The sequence below is a fragment of the Malaclemys terrapin genome, chromosome 1 (genome assembly GCF_027887155.1).
Source record: "Malaclemys terrapin pileata isolate rMalTer1 chromosome 1, rMalTer1.hap1, whole genome shotgun sequence".
NCBI lineage: Eukaryota > Metazoa > Chordata > Testudines > Emydidae > Malaclemys > Malaclemys terrapin.
In genome coordinates this window covers 339,405,021-339,427,081 of record NC_071505.1, presented here as the reverse complement: position 1 = coordinate 339,427,081, position 22,061 = coordinate 339,405,021, and the positions used below count along the sequence as shown (strand labels likewise).

The 22,061-nt window shown below is 49.4% G+C and overlaps 1 protein-coding gene across 4 annotated transcripts in view; it reads right to left on the bottom strand.

Moving 5' to 3' along the window:
- Positions 1–18,112, bottom strand: part of MAP6 (microtubule associated protein 6) — a 70,143-nt gene extending 52,031 nt beyond the window's left edge. The window contains exons 1-2 of one of the 4 annotated variants that reach the window (XM_054015843.1): positions 17,764–18,112; positions 16,681–17,492 (exon numbers count right to left, since the gene is read on the bottom strand). In XM_054015843.1, the coding sequence (XP_053871818.1) occupies positions 16,681–17,438 (758 nt within the window). In that variant the 5' untranslated portion in view covers positions 17,439–17,492; positions 17,764–18,112. Of the gene's footprint in view, positions 1–16,680 lie in introns of all 4 variants that reach the window. The other 3 variants (XM_054015844.1, XM_054015845.1, XM_054015846.1) reach the window with 3 other exon arrangements.
- Positions 18,113–22,061: the final 3,949 nt, after the last annotated feature.

Genomic DNA, 22,061 nt, shown 5'->3' with positions numbered 1-22,061 from the left:
TGCCTTCTGCCATGGCGGCCCTATGCACTCCTCCGTGCGGTCACACAGGCACTCATTCAAATCCTGCACATTGCAGGCCACAGAACCTCACCCACCCACTCCTGTAATAGACCCACAACTTCTGACTGAGTTACTAAAATTCACAAATCATGATTTAAAGACTTCAAGTTAGAGAGAATCCACTATTTACCCTAGTTTAAACCTGCAAGTGGCCCATGCCCCATGCTACAGAGGAAGGCAAAAAACAAAAATCCCAGAGTCTCTGCCAATCTGACCTGGGGGAAAATTCCTTCCCGACCCTAAATATGGCAATCAGTTAGACCCTGAGCATGTGGGCAAGACCCACTAGGCAGCCAAGCGGGAAAGATTTCTTTGTAGTAACTCAGAGTCCCATCATACCATCAAGCTCAGTCTTGAAGCCAGTTAGGTTTTTTGCCACTACTACTCCCCTTGGAAGGCTGTTCCAGAACTTCACTCCTCTGATGGTTAGAAACCATCATCTAATTTCAAGCCTAAACCTGTTGATGGCCAGTTTATATCCACTTGTTCTTGTGTCTACATTGGTGCTTAAGTTAAATAATTCCTCTTCCTCCCTGATATTTATCCCTCTGATGCATTTATAGAGAGCAATCATCTCTCCCCTCAGCCTTCGTGTGGTTATGCTAAACAAGTGAATCTCCTCCCATAAGGTAGTTTTTCCATTCCTCTGATCATCCTAGTAGCCCTTCTCTGCACCTGTTCCAGTTTGAATTTATTGTCCTTAAACATGGGAGACCAGAACTGCACACAGTATTCTAGATGAGGTCTCACCACTGCCTTGTATAATGGTACTAACACTACCTTATCTGTACTGGAAATGCCTCACCTGATGCATCCTAAGACTGCATTAGCCTTTTTCACAACTGCATCACAATGCTGGCTCATAGTCATCCTGTGATCAGTCGATACACCCAGGTCTTTCTCCTCCTCTGTCACTTCCAACAGATAAGTCCTGAGCTTATAGCAAAAATTCTTACTGTTAGTCCCTAAGTGCCTAACCTTGCACTTTGCACTGTTAAATTTCATCCCATTTCTCTTACTCCAGTTTTCAAAGTCATCCAGATCTTCTTGTATGATATTCTGGTCCTCCTCTGTATTGGCAATATCTGTCACCTTTGTGTCATCTGCAAATTTTATTAGCGCACTCCCACTTTCTGTGCCAAGGTTATTAATGAAATGACATTTTCTGCCATGAACCCACCTCAGTCAGCTGCTTTCTTCATCCCAGGAATAGAAGAGGGAGGAAAGCAAAGTAAACAGGGAGAAGGAATAAAGAGGGAAAAGAAAACCTGCAAATTGTACCACTGCAGAATCAGGGCCCTAGTTTATAAACACAGATTTTAAATAATAAATAAATTCATTAAAATACAGTCACATAGCAAAGCCACTAAGACACATACACAGACCTGAGCCACCATGTCTGATTACTCTTGTCCTCCCTTTCCCCTGTCCCTCTCCTTTGTTTATTGCTCTCTTATTGCATCAGGCTTAAAATTAGATTGTAAACCCCTTGTGACTTTTGTTCTGCAAAGCACCAAGGCCCTGAACAAATAACAAAGAAATAGTCAAATATGCCGTGGCTCACAGGATCAAAGACCATCACGGCCGGGAATCTTCACAAACAAGTCACTGCTGATATTGGGGGCGGGGGGAAGAGAGAGGTTCTTCTGTGTGAAGTTGATCAGTCCGGGTAACAGACTAGACAGACAGGCGATTGGAACAGGTAGAATAGATGGATTTAAGAAAAGATGAACATATACCTCACATCTAATAACAACTTACTGGGTGTGCAGGCTGAAAAGTAGCAAGCAGCAGGAGAATCAGATGTTCTCTGCATCTTCAGTATGGGAGATGCTGAGTGACTTAGTCCGAGGTCGCACAGTGAATAAGGGGCTATGCAAAGACGGGAGCACCAAATCATTCTGTCTCCCAATTATATAGGTTGGGTGACCCCAATCCAGAGAGCCCTGATTGGCTGGGGATGGGCAGATGAGAAGCTGGCCTCTCCATCCCCCACAGATGGTTGGGTAGAGAGCTGGCCAGAAATCCCGCCCCTCCTGCCAGCTCTCCTCTGATTGGAGGTTAGGGCCTTAATCCAGCTCTGTGGACCCCAGGCTGGAGGGGCCATTGAGACCGTGTATGACTGTTGGAGGCCGAGTTCCTGTTCAGCATCTGGGATTATATCACACGCCCATTGACTGTTCTCTGCCATGGCGCCGGCGTTCAGCCCATGCTGATCTAGTCACTGCAGTGATAGGTGTAAGTGAACCTAGCTGAGATGGGAGCCCCCACCACAGACTGTACTCGCCAGACCACAGTGCTGCCTATTACCTGAACAGGGAGAACAGGCAGGAGTGAACTGGACTCCAGAGTGCAAGAATTCACCTCCCGCACAGCTATGTTTTGAATCTCTTCTGCAGTAGCTCAGCATCAGTTTTCACTCTGTTCGTGTCTGGGAGGTTTTCTTTGTAACCATAAAGGACGGTTGCATACACAATTATTCACCCATTAACTTGCCTGTTCTCCATGGCTTCAGCAGAGCCATAACGTCCATGCTAGTACTCATTTACCTATTAAATAACCACTCAGTACCAAGTATCAGGGGGTAGCCGTGTTAGTCTGTAGCTACAAAAACAACAAGGAGTCTGGTGGCACTTTAAAGACTAACAGATTTATTTGAGCATAAGCTTTCGTGGGTAAAAACCTCACGAAAGCTTATGCCCAAATAAATCTGTTAGTCTTTAAGGTGCCACCAGACTCCTTGTTGACTCAGTACCAAAGCTATCAAACATGTTTTTTCAACATGGCCCATAATGGCTTGAAGGAAACTTTGCTTGGTCTTTCCTTAAATACTGCCAAATCCTATGCTCAGTGACACAGCTTTCAAGGGATTTCACAGATGTAACCGAGAGCAGAATTTGGCCCATACTGTTATATACCCTGCTTTAATAATATCATGGGCCCAGTCTGGGTCCTTATGGGTCTGATTAAAGCTTGTAGAAGTCCATGGAGACATTCCCATCAAGTTGAACAGGTCCGACATCACTGGTGGATATCAGGAGTAACTGCTGACTTCATTACTCTGGGTTCACCCAATAGTAACAGAGTAGAAATAGATCCCATAAATGTTAATTTACAGAACAGGCGACATTCCTACTGTCCAATGGTTTCAATAAGTACCCATAATCCAGTCACAGTAAGATCGATCAGGCATGTATTACTAACTCAATCTTATCTTCAGAGTCAGACACAGAATTCTAGACCCAATTCTGAACATAAAACGTAGTTCTGAATATGAACTGGCTACTCTATCAGGGTCAGCACTTCCTAAAAGGTCCCTCTATTTGTTGCTTGTGTACTGGAGGAGGCCAGGCACTGACATCCGTGGCTTTTATGAACTTTCACTTGTTTAGCCTGTTTTTAAAAATGGATTAAAAAAAAGCCAACCAACACCCCAGGGTTTTTTTTTTTTTTATGTTAGCAAATTATATCTACTGTTCGAGATCAACACCATGACAATGCTGGTCAAAAGTTTTTCAACAAAACTTGAGGGGAAAATGCCCTGTCAACCGAAATGAGAATTTTCACACACAAAAAACCCCAACCCTTTCATTTTGTTCAAAATTTTTCTTTTTTCAGTGAAAATTTTTTGAACGGAGTTAATTTTAACACATTAATTTCATTGGGATGAGGGGGGATTTTTTTTTTCCCCAGTGAGGAAAAAATAAAAGATGGAAAATTCCCACTCTATTTTTTTCCCCACAGGGGTGGGGGGGGATGAAGTGAGTGCAAGCTTTTCCCCACCAAAATATAGGGATTTTTTTTCATGAAAGTTTAAAAAAAATTGCTTCAACATTTTTCATTGATAAAACCAAAATGTTCTCTCTTTTTTGAAATTTTTCACCCAACACATTCCTCACTTTCTCACCTGCTTTAATCAATAGGTCCTGTGGGTTGTAATACTTTGGTGTCATTTCAGCTCTTGGTTGATACACAGGAGGTCTTACTAGATGATCAGATGGTCCCTTCTGGCCTTAAACGCTATGATTCCATGACTCAATGCCACTGCTAAATTGTATGCACATTTATATTGACTGCTCTGCCACAACCTTCCTTGGGAAAGTCACTTGGTCTCTCTGGCCTCAGTTGCCCATCTGTACAATGGGGATAATTGCACTCCCTACCTCACAGGGGTGCTGTGAGGATAAATGCATTGAGAGATGCTCAACTACTAAGGTAAGAGGGGCTATAGATGTCTGTAAGAGGGCTCCATTCACCAGCAAGAGTTTTCCAAGCAGCTGAAAACCACAAATTTGGTTTCTTCCACCCAGCTCATTCATCTGATAATTGGACAAGTCACGTAGGCCTGTTTTTTTCCTGTCAGGCTGCAGAGCAGAAAGCCAAAAATGGGTTCAATCACTGAGTATCATACACGAGTACTTCCCCCTTCATTCAACCATGGCTGATGATCACAATTGGTTTTAAAATAAAGCTAATCCCCCTTTGAACTGGATCACTGGGGTCAGACCCCGCCACTGTCAGTCATGTACCTGTCCCTTGCTGGCTAACCCGGCTCAGTTGCTTTTATTTGGCTACCTTTTGCCGCTGCAGAGCATCTTTCTTCATTCAGTTTGTCAAATGCCCCATTTGCTTGCTGTGGTTTTGTAAGGACTCTCCATTGCTGGTAGGGGGCTTGTTACCAGTCAGTACAATCCACTTACAAGACGAGAAGCACAATGGGCTAGTTGAGATAGATCATGGAGGTGATGGCCATGGGACCAAGAGTCAGCGGCAGGGACTGCTTTTCCCATCACTTACACTTCTTCTTTTGTATGGCTGGTGTAAAGCAGCAACTACAATTTCACCTGAAGTTGATCGAGCCAAATGGCTACAACAGGAGTAGCAGAATGTCTTGCAGTGATGCCTCCTTCATATTTATCAATTGGGCAGTAGGTAGTGATATGTTCAATGGTCTGTCGTGGGGAACCACACTCGCCCATGGCGGAGTTCTTGATTTTCCATTTGTGCATTAGATATCTGTATCTACCAGGGTTGGTTCAAAGTCAGTTCAGAGTTGACCAAGATGACCATGGAAGGTCAAACGCAAGCAACCTTCTTTGTGGGATCTGGCACAAGGTGCTTATTTTTTTTAAGTCTTGTTTAACCCAATCTGCTTTCCAAGCCTCCTTCTGATCATAGCCTGATTGCATGAGGCTAGACGAATGTTCCCAGAAAGTCTTGCGGGACGCAAGACATTGCAGGGAGGGGCGGGAGGAGAGTTGTCACGGTCTTGGTGAATAGGAAGGCATCTGTTTTCCCGGATTTGCTGAGCTTCGCAGAAAATCTCAGCAGTTCGACGTCTTGGTGGGGGCGTGATGTTAGACAGGACATGTAGCCATGGTGTTGGATTTGACTTAAGGGTTCCCGTGATGCATCGGAAGAAGTGGGTTTTTTACCCACAAAAAGCTTATGCCCAAATAAATCTGTTAGTCTTTAAGGTGCCACCAGACTCCTTGTTGTTTCTGTGGATACAGACTAACACGGCTACCCCCTGATACTTGAATATACAAGTGCTGATGCTGGTACACCCCGGTTGGTGTACCTGCTATTTTCTGGATTATGTTGACTCTCGTTTTTAATCTTTGCAGCTACCTTCTCAACATGATCATGGAAGGAGAGGGTGCAGTCAAGTTTCACTCCGAGATATGTTGGCGTGTAATTATGTTGCACATTTTTATCACAGAATGTTACTTTCAGTGTGTTTTTGGCACTCCTATTATCAAGATGAAACACGCTTACTATTGTTTTTCCAGGATTTGGTTTGAGCCTCCATTTCTGGAAATATTGTTCCATATTTTGGAGGTCCTCAATTAATGCTTTCTCAATGTCATGGAGATTTGATGCTTGGTTTATCATGGCAAGAGTATTGGCATATCCAAATTTTTGTGATTTAGCTGGAGGCATGTCACTTACATAAATTTTTAAAAGGGCTGGTGCAAGTACAGAGCCTTGTGGTAACTCATTGTTTCTGATACAGGGTGAGCAGGTCTTATTACCCAGGTACACCCACAGGCATTTATTACTCAGCATGGTCCACAGCAGGCAAAGTATGTGGTAGCAAGGTATAATTTTAGCAAGTTTCAGCATCAGGCCCTTAAATCAGACAGTATCATGCGCAGATGACAGGTCAACAAATACTGCGCCAGTCTTTAGTTGTTGTTTTTTTAATAGCCAGCCTCAATGTGAGTTGTGAGTGCCAGAACTTGGTCACAACAACTACGTTTTGGCCAGAAGCCTGCCTGTTCGACAGGGATAACTGGCTCAGTAAAAGGACGTATTCTTTTGAGGAGGATACATTCAAGAAGTTTATAGGTCGTACATAGCAGAGAAATTGGCCTATAGCATCCCGCTTCATCAGGAGGCTCTCCAAGCTTTGGAATGGCAATTACTATGGCCTCACCCCATATTTCAGGGATCCGTATGGTCCTTACGGTAGCAGAGTACAATGTTGCTAGCTATTGGAGTCCTTTGGGGACCAGATGGTGGAGGAACTCTGGCAGAAGACTGTTAGGGCCTGCAGCCTTCCCTTTTTTCAATCACGGAAAGTCCTTCTTTTATTTCCTCAACACTGACAGTGGAAGGTTCTCCTCAGAGGATTGATGCAAGTGTTCTGCAGAGTTGTTGATACACTTCTCTTGATATCATAGAATATCAGGGTTAGAAGGGACCTCAGGAGGTCATCTAGTCCAACCCCCTGCTCAAAGCAGGCCAAATCCCCAGACAGATATTTACCTCAGTTCCCTAAATGGCCCCCTCAAGGATTGAACACTCAATCCTGGGTTTAGCAGACCAATGCGCAAACCCCTGAGCTATCCCTCCCCCCTCTTCTTGTATGTTATGAAGTGGTCCTTTTGCGTTCTCCACCAGTTTGGAGGCTTTTGAGTTTGGCCTGATTTTTGGTGGCCGGTACTCAGATGATGTGATTGTAGTTATCCCAATGAATCACTGGCCTTCGTGGCCATTATACAGGTGGGGTTCATCAGAGTGCAAGATAGTCCTTATGCATGGTGGGGAGCTGGAGTGAATAGCACAGAGCTGGTTACCCTGCCTGACTATTCTCTATGCCTCTGAAATCCCCAGCTGCCCCGTTAGGGCAGTTCTGGGGCACAAAGGGGCTGGAATGGGGAACTCCTTGCCAAGCCGCAGACTCCCTTGGGCATGTGGCTTAGCCTACACTGTGCCTCACTTCCCCATATGTAAAGAAAAAAGTACTTTTCTGCTTCACAGGGGCATTGTGAGAATAAAATCTATGCATGCTGGTGAGATGCTTTGACACTTCAGAGGAGCCCATAGACAGAAGAGAATCTCAGATATGTGCATCTACAACAGATTACTGGTATCCACTTAGTGCAGACGTCTGAGTCAAATTGCACTCCCTCTGCCAATGGGTGCAGTCCCCTTGAAGCCAGTGGAGCTGCACGTGGGAGTGAGATGAGCAAGATTTCCCCTCAGGCAGTCAGTGATGTGCTGCCATGTGCAGTTTGTACAGCACCTAGCACAATGGGGCCCTGGTCCTGGGCTCTTAGGTGCTACTGTAATACCGAGAAATATGAATAATTAATATATCATGCCAATATGTGTTATTTATTGTTTGTATTTCCATAGCCTCTGGGAGCCCCAGTCCATTGTGCAAGGGGCTGTACAAACACAGAACAAAAAGCCAGTCCTGGCTCCAAAGAGCTCTCAATCTCAGTGTTTGCGGGAGTAATTATGAGCTTGTCTACACAGGCAAAAGAGAGTGGGGTATTAAGAGAACTTTTCAATGGTGAGCTACATCAACTCAGCTAACACAACTGTAGGGAGCCCCCTTTCTGCCCATGTAGATGAGCCCTGTAAGGGAAGGATGGAAGTGAAGGGGTGTGCATGGGGGGAGGGGCAAGCAGGGGCACAGGCTGCCCAATAATCGTCGGGGGCACAGAACTCTCCAGTCCTCCCCAGAGCTGCAGGGAGGAGACTGAGCTCCAGCCAGAGCCAGGGCGGGGGGAGACAAGGAGGGGAGAGCGAGCTCCTGCCAGAGCCGGGGAAGGGGAGCACAGAATGTACCACCCCCCCAAAAGGGGTCAAAGTTAAATTTCTGCACACACCCCCGCATGAAGATGTTGTAGGGCTAATGGGGAGCGTCCTCCGCATCGATTTGTCTTGTATATCTACCCCTTGATTCAGTCTTGTCCATTTGTACGTTCGGAACTATTTTTGTGAGTAAGTCACTGCTGGCAGAAATGATTATCTAGCCATATCCTGGGGGGAGGGAGCGGGGAGCGACTCCAACACGGGCTAGGAAACCAGGCCCCAAGCCTCGCTTTAATTAGGTGTCAGAATTTTCATGACCAGCTCTCACGAGCCCCCTCTAGCCGACCCCAGAATAGTGCGTCCCCTTCCTAGGCTTGATCCTGGTGAAATCCCCACTGAGTGCTGTGGGAGTTTTGTTAGCGAAAGCACTGCAGAATCAAGCCCTATTCCCATTGCAGCCCTATAACCAGAATACCATCTGCTACTGAATTTGTCATTTGCTTTCGGCTGGAGACCGGTTTCATGGCCTTAAAGCATCACATTACGCTGATCTTCAGCAGCAACAGGGACTGTAAGAAAATCTCCCAAGTCATCTGTTCTCAGAATACTGGCTGCCAGCCCCCACCTGTGCATTAGCGTAGCTAAGGGCAAAGAGGACAGGCACCAATAGGAAATTTCCTTGCTGACCTGAACCTAATAGTAGTATGTTGAGCTTAGGGTCTGACCCTACTTGGCTTTGCTGGGGGAGGATGGAAAGAAAATACCGGAAGCCACTTCCCTCCCCATTACACCCATGGAGACCCCAGGCATAACGGTGACCCTAGCACTCTTTAGCATTGATGGAGAAGGGGCTGGTACTGCTGCTGGGCCCGAAGGAGGCATAGCCAACTGGTTTGAAGGTGTGATCAGTCCTTGTATCGTTGGCTATCCAGTGGTACAAGGAAGGCGGCATTTCACCTTTATCTGCCCTGTGCAAGCAATGCCCCCAAGCACCGCCCCCAAGCACCTCTGCTCAGCGTCTACAGATCTGTATCCACCCAGCCCCTCCCTTCTCTGCCTACAATGTGCTTTTGTGGGCCTGATCCTGAAAGATGCTGAGTAAAGTTCTGTGCTGATGTCACTGGGGGCAGAGAGAGCCTGGCACCTGACAGGATTAGGGTCTAACTCCTTAAGTTCCGGTGATTGGAATTCATCCATCAATATTTCCTTAATGCCTGAAGCCCCAACAGCTCCTTTTAAAAACACTTTTCAGACACAGCGTTTTACCTGATTTTTTTTTATAAAGTTAAACATGAAACAAAAGAGTAGCTCAGCAATTCCCTTAATTTTTACACTAGTGCAAGTCAAGAGTGGCTTTCGCCTCAGACACAACACGACATTTAATGAGCACAGGGAGGCAAATTTTCAAATGTAGGTGCCAGAGGGCAGGCACCTAAATCTGGATTTTACGTACTTATCCAGCTGGTTGCATCACGGACGAGTGAAATTCACACACCTGTGTAGGGAAATTCACATGCCATGAGGTCCTACATGCCTAAATCAGCAGTTTGGTGCCTGAAACAGGTATTTCCAGTATGTGCCTTACTGTATATTGAGCTGTCTAAACTCCTGGCATTCAAGTTTGCAAACTGTGCCCTTAGTCTCTGGCACACCCTCTTTCTTATTTGCTCTCTTGGCGGGGAGGGGGAAATGTAAGTGTCCGAGAGACTACACGCACAGCGTGCTGCCGAGGAGCAGAAAGCTTTTCAATAATTAAGAGGATTTCTAGAATTTGGCATTGTTTAAACAATGAATAACTCTTAAATATTTCCATATTAAACAGAGAACTGGAAATCATCTGGCAACGAGTGCAAGCCTCTTCGTTTACACCGAAGTGATGCAAGTGCAGAGAGAGAGAGACCATTTTATAGCCCACTCCCCTCCTGTGACACGCTCCAAGGAGTAATAGGATTAAAATGAGAGCACAAAGAAGAGGAATACCGGGCAAAGACGTGATACCAAAAAGGTGTAATACACTACACAGACTTAAGGCTCCATCCTGCCAGGCGCTGAGGCCCTTCAATCAGCATTGATTCCAACACCTCCAGGGCTTTAGAGATAGAGCCTATATAGCACATGCTGGACACCCAGACTGACAAAGGAATTAGGACTCTACTGCTAAAGATTCACTTTGCAAGACACCAAACAATGGGCTCTGTAGCAGATCGCAGACTCACCGCCACAGCGCCTCCTGCTGGTCATCCGTGAATTAGCTTGATTCCAGCACTCAAAGCACCTCCTGCTGGCTGGTGTCTCTCCTGCCTCAGGCCCTGTGTCCCTCCTGGACTCTGGTGCCCCTTTTCCTTGGGGTTCTGCCCACAGCAGTACCCCCACACTCTGGGTCTCCACTCTCAGGGAAACCCCCAACCCTCTAAGCCCACCTTCCCTCAGTGGCTACTGCCAGTCATCAGCTAGCCCCCTTTCTCTGGGCAAACTGCAGTCTGCAATGGTCACTCATCACTGGCAAAGGGGTTGGACCAGCTGCCTCTGCCTACCCCCAAGCTGCACCTCTGTAGCCCCAATACCTCCTTAGGCCTTTGACAAGGCCTCAGCCTGAGTAGGGTTACCATATGTTGTGCCTCCAAAAGGAGGACACTCCACGGGGCCCTGGCCCCGCCCCCAGCCCCGCCCCCTCCCCGCCCCAACTCCGCCCCTTCCCCAAAGTCTCCGCCCCCTCCCCTGCTTCCCGCGAACATTTAATTCGCGGGAAGCCTGGGCAGGTAAGGGGGGGTGTGGGGGGAGGAGGTGCGGCCCAGGCTGGCCCCCCCGGCGGCTCCAGCCTGGGTCGGCTCGGGCCCTCGGGTGCCGGCCCTGGCCCCCGGCCGACCACCCCCGGCCCGCCCAGCACTGCCGGCCGGCCCCCCGGCTCCCGGCGGCCCAGCGCACCCCCCCGGCGGCCTGACCCCGCGGCCCAGCGCACCCCCCCGGCGGCCCGGCTCCCGGCCCGACCCCCCGGCTCCCGGCCCCGCGGCCCAACGCACCCCCCCCGGCGGCCCGGCTCCCGGCCCGACCCCCCGGCTCCCGGCCCCGCGGCCCAGCGCACCCCCCCGGCGGCCCGACCCCGCGGCCCGACCCCGCGGCCCAACGCACCCCCCTGGCGGCCCGGCTCCCGGCCCCGCGGACCCCCCCGGCGGCCCGGCTCCCGGCCCGGCCCCGCGCACCCCCCCGGCGGCCCGGCTCCCGGCCCTGCGGACCCTCCCGGCCCCGCGGCCCAGCGCACCCCCCCCGGTGGCCCGACCCCGCGGCCCAACGCACCCCCCCCGGCGGCCCGGCTCCCGGCCCGACCTCCCGGCCCCGCGCACCCCCCCCCGGCGGCCCGACCCCGCTGCCCAGCGCACCCCCCCCGGCGGCCCTGCTCCCGGCCCGACCCCCCGGCTCCCGGCCCTGCGGCCCAGCGCACCCCCCAGAGGCCCGGCTCCCGGCCCCGCGGACCCCCCCGGCGGCCCGGCCCCGCGGCCCCGGCCCGGCTCCCGGCCCGGCGAACCCCCCCGGCGGCCCGGCTCGGCCCCGCGCACCCCCCCGGCGGCCCGGCTCCCGGCCCCGCGGACCCCCCCGGCCCCGCGGCCCAGCGCACCCCCCGGTGGCCCGGCCCCGCGGCCCCGGCCCGGCTCCCGGCCCGGCCCCGCGCCCCCCCCGGCGGCCCGGCTCCCGGCCCGACCCCCCGGCTCCCAGCCCCGCGGCCCAGCGCACCCCCTCGGCGGCCCGACCCCGCGGCCCCGGCCCGGCACCGCGCGCCCGGCACCGCGCGCCCAGCCCAGCCCTCCCTCCCGATTTTCCCGGACATGCCCGGCTTTTGGGGGATTTCCCCCCGGACGGGGATTTGAGCCCCCAAAAGCCGGACATGTCCGGGAAAATCCGGACGTATGGTAACCCTAAGCCTGAGGAGTTGCCAGACTGGAGCTCCCCAGCTCCTCTTGCCCTTCCCCAGCACTGCCCTGCTTCAGGTACCCTGTGCTCCCAGGCAGCTAAGTCCTTCCCACTCCAAGGCTAGAGTGAGAGTAACCCAGCTCCTCCCTTAGCCCTTATATCAGGGCCAGCTGTGGTCTGATTGGGTGTGGCCACAGCTGTGGCTGCTTCCCCAATCAGCCTACCTTTTCCCCCAGGAGCGGGGTAACTGCCCCGCTACAGGCTCATATGCTCTGCTCAGTGTCCCCGTCTGGTTCTCTTCTTTTGACCCTCTGACCGCACTCCTGTACCTGTTTTTACATTAGTTGTCCCCCCTAATCATTTGGGTTTTAGGCCCTGTGGGTCCTCCCCTTAGGCTGGGGGGGGGGATCCTTTAGCAGTGGATCCTTTGGCACCTCCTGAACCCCAATATGTACAGACTCATATGCTCTGCTCGGTGTCCCCGTTAGGCTCCCTTCTTTTGACCCTTTAACCGCACTCCTGGGCAATGCCTCCTGCCGAAGGGAGTGCAATCAGCTAAATTATGACTGCTCCCTGCATGGAGGGAGGGGGGCGAAGGGTGTCATCCTACCCTTCCAACAGCCTCAGAGAACAGACATAAACCTGCCCTTTATTAAGCATACCAAACAGAATTGACCTGATCAAACCTGTTACATTATATCCACTGCATCCTCAGAATTAGTCCTGGCATCAAAATACTGACTGATCCAATTGAAAGATGCTACAATCAATTGCATTAACAAGTGCACCAGGGCTGTGATTCTGTGTATGTAAATAATCTAAATATCCACTTACTCGATGTGGTAGAACAGAGAAGAGTACGGCACTTTATCATGTCAGCTCTCACATGATTCAAGGACACTTTTTACCTTTTATTCCTACCATTAAAAAACAAGCAAGGAATGTCAAAGGCAAAAGCTATTTCTGCTTGACCCAAACCAAACAAAAAAAAAAGAAGTCAAGAAAATCCATAATTAAACGGGACTAGTGATTTTGGGGAGCATCTTAAAGAATCCTGATTTTTAGAGGGCAGGTGCTCAGCACTTTCTGCAAAATCAAACCACTTTAGGGCATCTCCAGATGAACCCCCTTAAATATTGAGGCACCCCAAACCACTAGTCACTTTGGCAAATCTTGGCCAAATACTGTAGTTCCTTTGTCCTTCAAACTTCCTACTAGATATTTCACAATATAAAGGTCCCTAGTGTCACATGCAGAGCTTCGACATCAGCCGATAACAACTGGAGCCTTGATTCAATCCAATATCAGTCCCAACTCCAAAACAAATCCGAGGGCTCTTACTAACCCCCTTTCCCCACCAAAAAGCCCTGCTTAATTCTCAGACATTTCCTACAGGGATGTGACAGATACACATTAATTTCTGACTTTTGCAAATACTAGCCATAAACAGACATTTCAGAGATCGTTTTTTTCTATTTAAATCTTTTAGGTTAAAATTTTGTTCACAAGGGTGAGCTAATTTGCAGGTGGCATGTTCATATCAGATTCTTTGGGCCAGTTCTGCCCTCACACTAGTACAGCTCCATTGACTTTGAAAGGTGTCACTGCTGCTTTATACGAATGTGAAATCAGAATGAGGCTCGTATAGACCATGGTTCTTCATGATGGGATATCATTTACACTAGTGCAAAGTGAGGGTGAAAACATTGTTAGATAGGAGTGGTACTGTTTTACACCCACTTTTACTCCTGGGGGAATTCTGTGCCACTTCGCATGTGCAGAGTTCATGTCCCGGGCAGATTATTTTTCTCCACAGAAAATACATTCTGTTGGAGAAGCGCTGCAGTTACGCCTTTCTAGGGTGACCAGATGTCCCGATTTTATAGGGACAGTCCCAATTTTTGGGTATTTTTCTTATATAGGCTCCTATTACCCCCACCCCCCACCCCCGTCCCAATTTTTCACATTTGCTGTCTGGTCACCCCTACGCCTTTCGCCCACCAGAAACTGTTGTGGTGCCAGAACACAGTGCAGCTAGCTCACTGTCCAGAGCAGCCAAATGCAGAGAGAGAAGAGGAGAGCCTGCTTTCCTCACAGCGCCCTGCCCGTGGGGCCAGGTGAAGAGGCCCAGGATTTTTTGGGGGGGACAGACAGAGCAGGGCATATGGGAATGCTGGGGGGTGACACAGACTGGGGTTCAGAATGGCTATGGGGGAATAAACTGGGGTGGGAGCTGAATGGGAGTGGGAGTGCAGGACCACCTGGGGATTGGGGGGCGGCTGAGTTGGGGTGCAAGGACACATGGGTGAGGGGGAGGGGTGGCTGACTGGGGGTGCAGGGACACATGGGGATGGGGGAGTGGGTGTAAGGAAACATGGGGACAGGGGAAAGAGGGGTGGCTGAGTGGGGGTGCAGGGACACATGGGGACAGGAGCACACGTGCCTGACTGAATGCGAAAGACTAGGGGTCAGCCAGGGTCTGCATGGGGGAGGCTCCCCAATTCCCTAACAATCCCTCCCCTCCCAAAAAAACTGTTGCATACTTCTTCCACCCACACCCAACAACTGTCCAAGTTCACTCCCAGGCTCCTTCCCAGCAATTACTTCCCTCTCCCTCAGCTCCTCCATTTTCCCTGACTTCCCCAAGCCTTTGTACTGCTTGTAAGGGGTGCTGGAAATACGGTTCTGTACTGTAGTTTAAATGAATTATTACTTAAAGTTCTGTATTAATATGCCTAGTAAAGAATCTATTTGTCAGAAAAACATTTCCTGAATCTTTTTTAATTGTCTGTATTGTTACACACATACTTGCTGACAGGTACTTTGAAATAAATCACCAAAATAATTGAAATGGGTGTGATTACATTGTGTTATTTTGACAAATAAAATATGCAGAATTTTTAATTTTTTGGCGCAGAATTCCCACAGGAGTACGCTTTGCACATGGTTACATGGCTGCCAAGGTGCAGGGCAATGAAGAATCAGGCCCAGAATTTTTAGCCTTAGTTCATAAGAAGGAAAAATCTACCACGTCCATGATTTTCAAGCTGAATGCCAACTGCGCCTTTCCCCACTGCAAGCAGAAAAATGGAGGAGCTAAATTATGTATACATTTTAGATTCACATGAATTGTTTCTCATGCTGCTATGTGACAGGTGTCATCTGCAGAACCCATGAGATGGGCTAATTAGTCGCATTCCCTTTGCTAGAAACACCAACCATTCCTAATGGGGATTGAGGGGACAGAGGAATCGCAACATTTATTTTGTCACCAAAAAACCACCAGTTCTGCTCTCAGGACTATAGAACCCTAGTTTCCTCTGTCAAGGAAAGATCTGGAAAGCAGCACCAAGGAAAAGCTCATTTCAAAAGGAAATCAACACTCCGGTTGGGTCTAGACAAAGTGTGTATACTTCCAGCCTGCCACTTCTTTGTTACAGTTTGTTTTTTTATTTACAATACATCATACTTCTTCAGCCAGACACAAACACCTTATAGCAGCTACATTTCATTCTGAACCACAGGGAGGTCCATTTTCATGTGAAATCAGGCATCAATTGCCTTCTGAGAATCAAAAGAGAAAACCAAGAAGAGAGGTTACTTCAACAGTGCTGGGGAAAACCTGCAGCTAATATGTACTGAAATGTGTGATTCCCCCAGCAGCCAGCACACTACTTCAATCAAATGCATTTAACACAGCAGGGACAAAACTTTGCCCCACCCACCAACTGCAGGATCCTGCAGGACACACCTAATCTGCATCCAATGAAGCCCATTGTGGAGGTCTGTTTTCATCCCAGACACCTCCTGCTCTTATAAACCTGGACCAATGCATGCTCCCACCTGTAGCCTCTGCAGGAGGCACCTTTGGATTATTAAAGGCACAGTGCAGGCTTTAAACTCCACAAGTTGCCTTCAGCTCACAGGCTTGGGCTCCTATGAAGCCTCCAGCCCAAAGCCTCACTGGTTCATAACGGCTTGCAGACATAGTGCAAAAGTGGCCAGCAGGCTTATTAGCCCAGCATGTGAACACATACAGTTACAAACAAAGGGGAGGTAGAAATAAAAGGGTGATTTATTGGTGAGACTGCATTGGTGGGAGGAGCCCCCAGAAAGTTGTTGAAGCTGCAGAACCAGTGATTCTTATTGTATTTAGCTAGTAGGAAATGGTCCCGCACACCACAGGGAGCTATATCTGGGGTGAGGTTGGGGGAGGATGGCAGGAGATTTCCCTGGCTTCCCCTCAACAGAGAGGACACAGAGGATGGAGGAGGGGCATTGGGCGGATACAGAGAGGATTGAGGAGGGGCATTGGGCAGGTGGACAGGGTTTGGGGGAGGGTACTGGGTGAACACAGAGGGGATGGAGGAGGGGTGTTGGGCAGGTGGACAGGGATTGGGGGAGGGCACTGGGCTGACACAAAGAAGATGGAAGAGTGGTGTTGGGCAGGTGGATGCAGGCACTGGGCAGACACAGAGGATGGAGGAGGGGTGTTGGGCAGGTGGACAGGGGTTGGGGAGGGCGCTGGGTGAACACAGAGAGGATGGAGGAGGGGCGTTGAGCAGGTGGATGTGGGTGGGGGGTGGCCAAGAGACACTAGCTTCTGGGAAGAGGCGCATAGAAGATGGGGGTGCTGGGTAGGGGTATGATGTATCCGCCTCTCACCTGTAGGAGCTGCTCAGCCCAGCTGCCGATTCCTCCCTGATCTGCTTGTTGAGGGCATCCACCGCTGCTCGCCCTTTGGCCGCCTCCTGGGACGCCGAGAGCACGGGCTGCTGCTGCCCCCCATCCTCGACCACCTGGACCCTCTTCTTCCACCCTTCCTCAGCCCTGGCTGCCTTGGGCTGCTCCTCCTTTGCCCTTTGCTCTGCCTCCTCCTCCTTCTTCTCCTGCCCTGGCTGCAGCTTCCTCCTCTTCTCCTGGCTGGGAGGTTTCTCCTGGGGGCCCTTGTCCGAGGCTGGCCCAGGGGACGGGGCTGGCTTGGGGATCCAGGGATGGTCCCCTCTCTTGGGGATGGGCCAGGCTCGGAAATCCTTCTGGTACTGGCTCTCCGTCTCAAAGGGGGTTTCCGAGGGCTGGTACTCGCTCTTGGGTTTGCAGCTAGGCTCCGGCCGCTGCGCCTTCCAGTGCCTGTAGTCCTGGCGCATCACCGAGTCGGCCAGCGGCTGCTGCCCCGGCCCAGCCTTGTGGTCCCCCCCAGCCGCAGTCGCCCTGGCAACTGCATCCAGGTCGCCGCCGAGGATGGAGGGCTGGGTCTCGATGGCAGAGGAAGGGCGTGGCTGCTGCAAACCCACCTGGGCCGCGGGGTTCTCGGTGGCCTCGGAGTATTTGGTGAAGACCAAAGGGACCGCGATGTCCGCCTTGTCCAGCTGGTTCCAGAAGCGGGCGATGCAGCACGCCCGGGTGATGCAGGGCCAAGCCATGGCGACGCCTCAAACCTCTCCCCTCCTAGACAGCCTGGCCTCTCCCCGCACGCCCTGCAAAGAACACAGCGAAGTAATCCACTCGCACCCGCTCCAGAAATAGCCCCCGGCCGAGGGGCTGGGAAAGGAAATTCGGTGCCAGTTCAAGAACTGGGGAGCGGGGGACAATCCGAGCTGCGCCGGTGCACGCGGCCCCTCGGAGGGGAAACCGGTGCCGAGCCTAGCACAGTCCCTAACTGCAAGCAGCAGGCTCGGGACTAATTGCAAAGGGCCAGGACTCCGGCAGAGCCCAGCCCAAACGCAAGGCAAAGGAAACGCTGCCCACCCCCAAGCAATGGTCGGTCAAAGCTGCGGATTTGCCCACGTCCTTGGCGACCTTAGGCAAGTGCAAACCCCCGGCAGGCGCGCGGGTCTCAGCCCTGGTGCATCGCGGAGAAGAGCCTTGCTGCAGGGTCCTGCCTTCACCCCGCACCGCGTCTCTCCCGGCCGGGTGCTGCTGCGGATCTCACGGCCGCGGCTGGAGGAGCAGCCGCCCCACAGCCATCATCTGAGCGGAGACCGGAGCATCGCCGCCGCTGCGGCTGCAGAGAAAAAAGGCCCCACCCAGCCCCGCTGTCAGCAGCGCCGCGCAGCGAAGGATGCTGAAGAAGGGCGGGGGGGATGCAGAGAGATCACCTGCCTCTGTCAGCGCCTGCGGAGTGGGATGTTAACTCTTCCCGCCCTGACCCTTGGGGCGGGAGGCAGGGGAGCCCTGCTGGGTGGGAAGAGTGTGTGGCTGGACAAGCAGCAGGGAGATGTGATGGTCCCACCCATTTTCAGTACTAAAAAGCTTTGGACAGAGCCCCGCCTCCTTGCAGAAGAGCGGTGCAGAGCATGAAGCAGCAAACAATACAGTAATCCACTTTAATCCACCATGGCATGCCCAGCTGTAGAGCCAGCCTGGGGGGCGGGGAGGGGGAGAGAAAAGGAAGATTACCGGCTATTAAAGCCTTAGGATCTTTAAGAAAATCCAAATGGCTAAAGCCACTTGCTTGCTGGGGAGATCGTTCCAGTGTCCTATTTCTGGGTGTGGATTTCAGCGATCAAAATGGTTCCCCTCATGGAGAGGGGGAAAAAATCACAACAAACCTACCCAGATCACAGCGCCACCTTAAAGCAAACACTGTCTAGACCAGAGTTTAAAAAAAAAAAAAAAAAAACACCCAAAGCCCTGCCACACAAAACTCAGATCCTTTGTAGGGGATTGAGAGAGGAAGATTAATCAAGAGGGAAAAGGTTCAGCCCTCCCCTCCACTCCAATTGGTGCTGACTCACTGCTCCTTTCCCTTGATGGCTCAAGTTCTGTTTTCCTTAGGGAGTCTGCTTCCCTGCTTCCCCTTCCTCCACCCTCATTCATTCTCCTCCGGTTTTTACAGGCACTTCTCTCTTTGGGCTACTTCGACCAGAGCAAATCCTGTTATGCCACAATTTTGAGCCTGTGGGTATCTAGGCCCTGAGCTAAACACACCAATAAGCGTACACACGTGGGCTATACCTTGGCAGGTTGGGGGCCTTGGTCTGTAATACTGTCCCATCTATCTTCTTAGATCCTGCTGGGTAAATAATTCCAAGAAATATACAATGGGAGAGAAAAAGAGCTAGGTTCATCCAAATGTCTTGCAATTAATGAGCAAAATGTGATAAGAAAATGATTCTCCCCAGATAAGGTAAGTGTCTGAAATTTGTGGGGCTGCAGCAAAGCGTAACTTCAGCGGCTATTTGGCTGTATTATTAATAGTAATGCTAACAATACTTTGTGCTACTATAGCACTTTCAATCCTAAAACTTCAAAAACAGACTCCAAAGAGAGACTGCTGAACTTGAATTAATATGCAAATTGGATACAATTAACTTAGGTTTGAACAGAGACTGGGAATGGTTGGGTCATTACACTAATTGAATCTATTTCCTCATGTTAAAATATGTTAAAATATCCTCACACCTTCTATGGGTCATCTCGATTATCACTTCAAAGGTTTTTTTCTCTCTCCTGATGGTGATAGCTCATCTCAATTGATTGGCCTCTTACAGTTGGTCTGGCTACTCCCACCTTTTCATGTTCTCTGTATGTATAAATATCTTCTTTCTGTGTGTTCCATTCTATGCATCCGATGAAGTGGGCTGTAGCCCACAAAAGCTTATTCTCAAATAAATTCGTTAGTCTCTAAGGTGCCACAAGTACTCCTGTTCTTTTTAAAGTAATGTACAGACATTCACAATATAGGCCCAGATACTCCAAGGTATTTAAGTACCTAACTACCATTTATTTCAATGGAGGATAGGCACATAAATACCTTTAAAGATCTGGGCCTTAATCCTCACCCCTATGTAAATTTGCATGACTGGTTTAAACAGAGGTGTGTGTATAAATCCAACAACTGTCCCTTTATCTATAGTGACTACCCTGTTTCTGCTTTTATATAAAGCACAGTTTAAAAGGGGATGAGAAAGGAGTTTCCTCTTTGCTATAAATGAAATAGGAGGTTTTTCACCCTCTCTAATATTGCAATCAAGATAATTGCAAACAAGCCACAGGTCTCCACTACCTGGGTCTGATGTGTGTATCTCTTTTATCCTGGCTTTTAAAAATAATAGCTAGAGACATATTGATGGGCCCATTACAGCCAGATAAAAGCAGTGCTGTAGTTAAGGCTAAGTTTTGCACTTGAAGCAGGGATTGTAAAGACAAGAGCCTCGGGGCAGAGAGTATCTTTTAATTTGAAGTTAGACGGAAAACACACCAGAAAGACAACAGACCATGGAAGCTGAGGTGGTCTGGGAAGAGTATTCATGGGGAGAGCAGGAGGTAAATGCTGTTATTTGGATATACTCTGCACAAGCATAGCGCTTTGTAGAGGTGGCTGGGTTGCTCCTGTTTTATAGATGTAGACACTGGGGCACAAAGACAGACGTTGATGTGTGTGAGATCACACAGTAAACATAGTGGCAGAGTGAGAACCAGAACCCAAAGCCCCTGCTGTGCAATCTCCCACTCTAATCTCTAGTGTGCTTTGTTTTCTGCAAAGGTACAATAGTAGGTACCAGTTACAGCAGATAATATTAATTCTGATGGCACCACCAATGATCACAAGTCAAGAAAATGCTACTTAATATCTCACAGCAAACAGTAAAGTCACAAGGTTCTCTGGGGAAAAAATCCTGCTGTTTGAACTTCTAGGATGCTTTTTAAAAAAAATACTTATAGGCAGACAAATAATTCAATTTATCTGAGCCCTGCTACAATCATATACTACAGCATAAAACCAGTACTGATTTAAGATCTGCTATTCTTGGAGATCCCACATACATGCGCTCACACATAAAATCATAGAAGTGGAGAAATGGAAGGGATGTCAATAGGTCATCTAGTCCAGTCCCCTGCACTCACGGCAGGACTAAATAATAGCTAGACCATCCCTGACAGGTGTTTGTCTAACCGGCTCTTAAAAACTTCTAGTGACTGAGATTCTACAACGTACCTAGGCAATTTATTCCAGTGCTTAACTACCCTGACAGTTAGGAAGTTTTTCCAAATGTCCAACCTAAACCACCCTTGCTGCAATTTAAGCCCATTGCTTCTTGTCCTATCCTCAGAGGTTAAGAACAAATTTTCATTCTCCTCCTTGTAACAACCTTTTATGTACTTGAAAACTGTTGTGTGCCCTCTCGGTCTTCTCTTGTCCAGACTAAACAAACTCATTTTTTTCAATCTTCTCCCATAGGTCATGTTTTCTAGACCTTTAATCATTTTTGTTGCTCTTCTCTGGACTTGCTCCAGTTTGTCCACATCTTTCCTGAAATATGGCGCCCAGAACTGGACACAATACTCCAGTTGAGGCCTAATCAGCGCGGAGTAGATTGGAAGAATTTCTTCTCGTGTCTTGCTTACAACACTCCTGTTAATATATCCCAGAATGATGTTCACTTTTTTTGCAACAGTGTTACACTGTTGACTCATATTTAGTTTGTGATCCACTATGACCCCCCAGATCCCTTTCCGCAGTACTCCTTCCTAGGCAGTCATTTCCCATTTTGTATGTGTGCAACTGATTGTTCCTTCCTAAGTGGAGTACTTTGCATTTGTTCTGATGGAATTTCATCCTATTTACTTCAGACCATGTCTTTAGTTTGTCCAGATCATTTTTAATTTTAATCCTATCCTCCAAAGAACTTGCAACCCCTCCCAGTTTGGTACTGTCCGCAAACTTTATAAGTGTAGGTTTCAGAGTAACAGCCGTGTTAGTCTGTATCCGCAAAAAGAAGAACAGGAGTACTTGTGGCACCTTAGAGACTAACAAATTTATTAGAGCATAAGCTTTCGTGGACTACAGCCCACTTCTTCGGATGCATCTGAAGAAGTGGGCTGTAGTCCACGAAAGCTTATGCTCTAATAAATTTGTTAGTCTCTAAGGTGCCACAAGTACTCCTGTTCTTCTTTTTATAAGTGTACTGTCTATGCCATTATCTAAATTATTGATGAAGATATTGAACAGAACCAGACCCAGAACTGATCTGTGTGGGACCCCACTTGATATTCCCTTCCAGCTCAACTGTGAACCACTGGTAACAACTCTCTGGGAACGG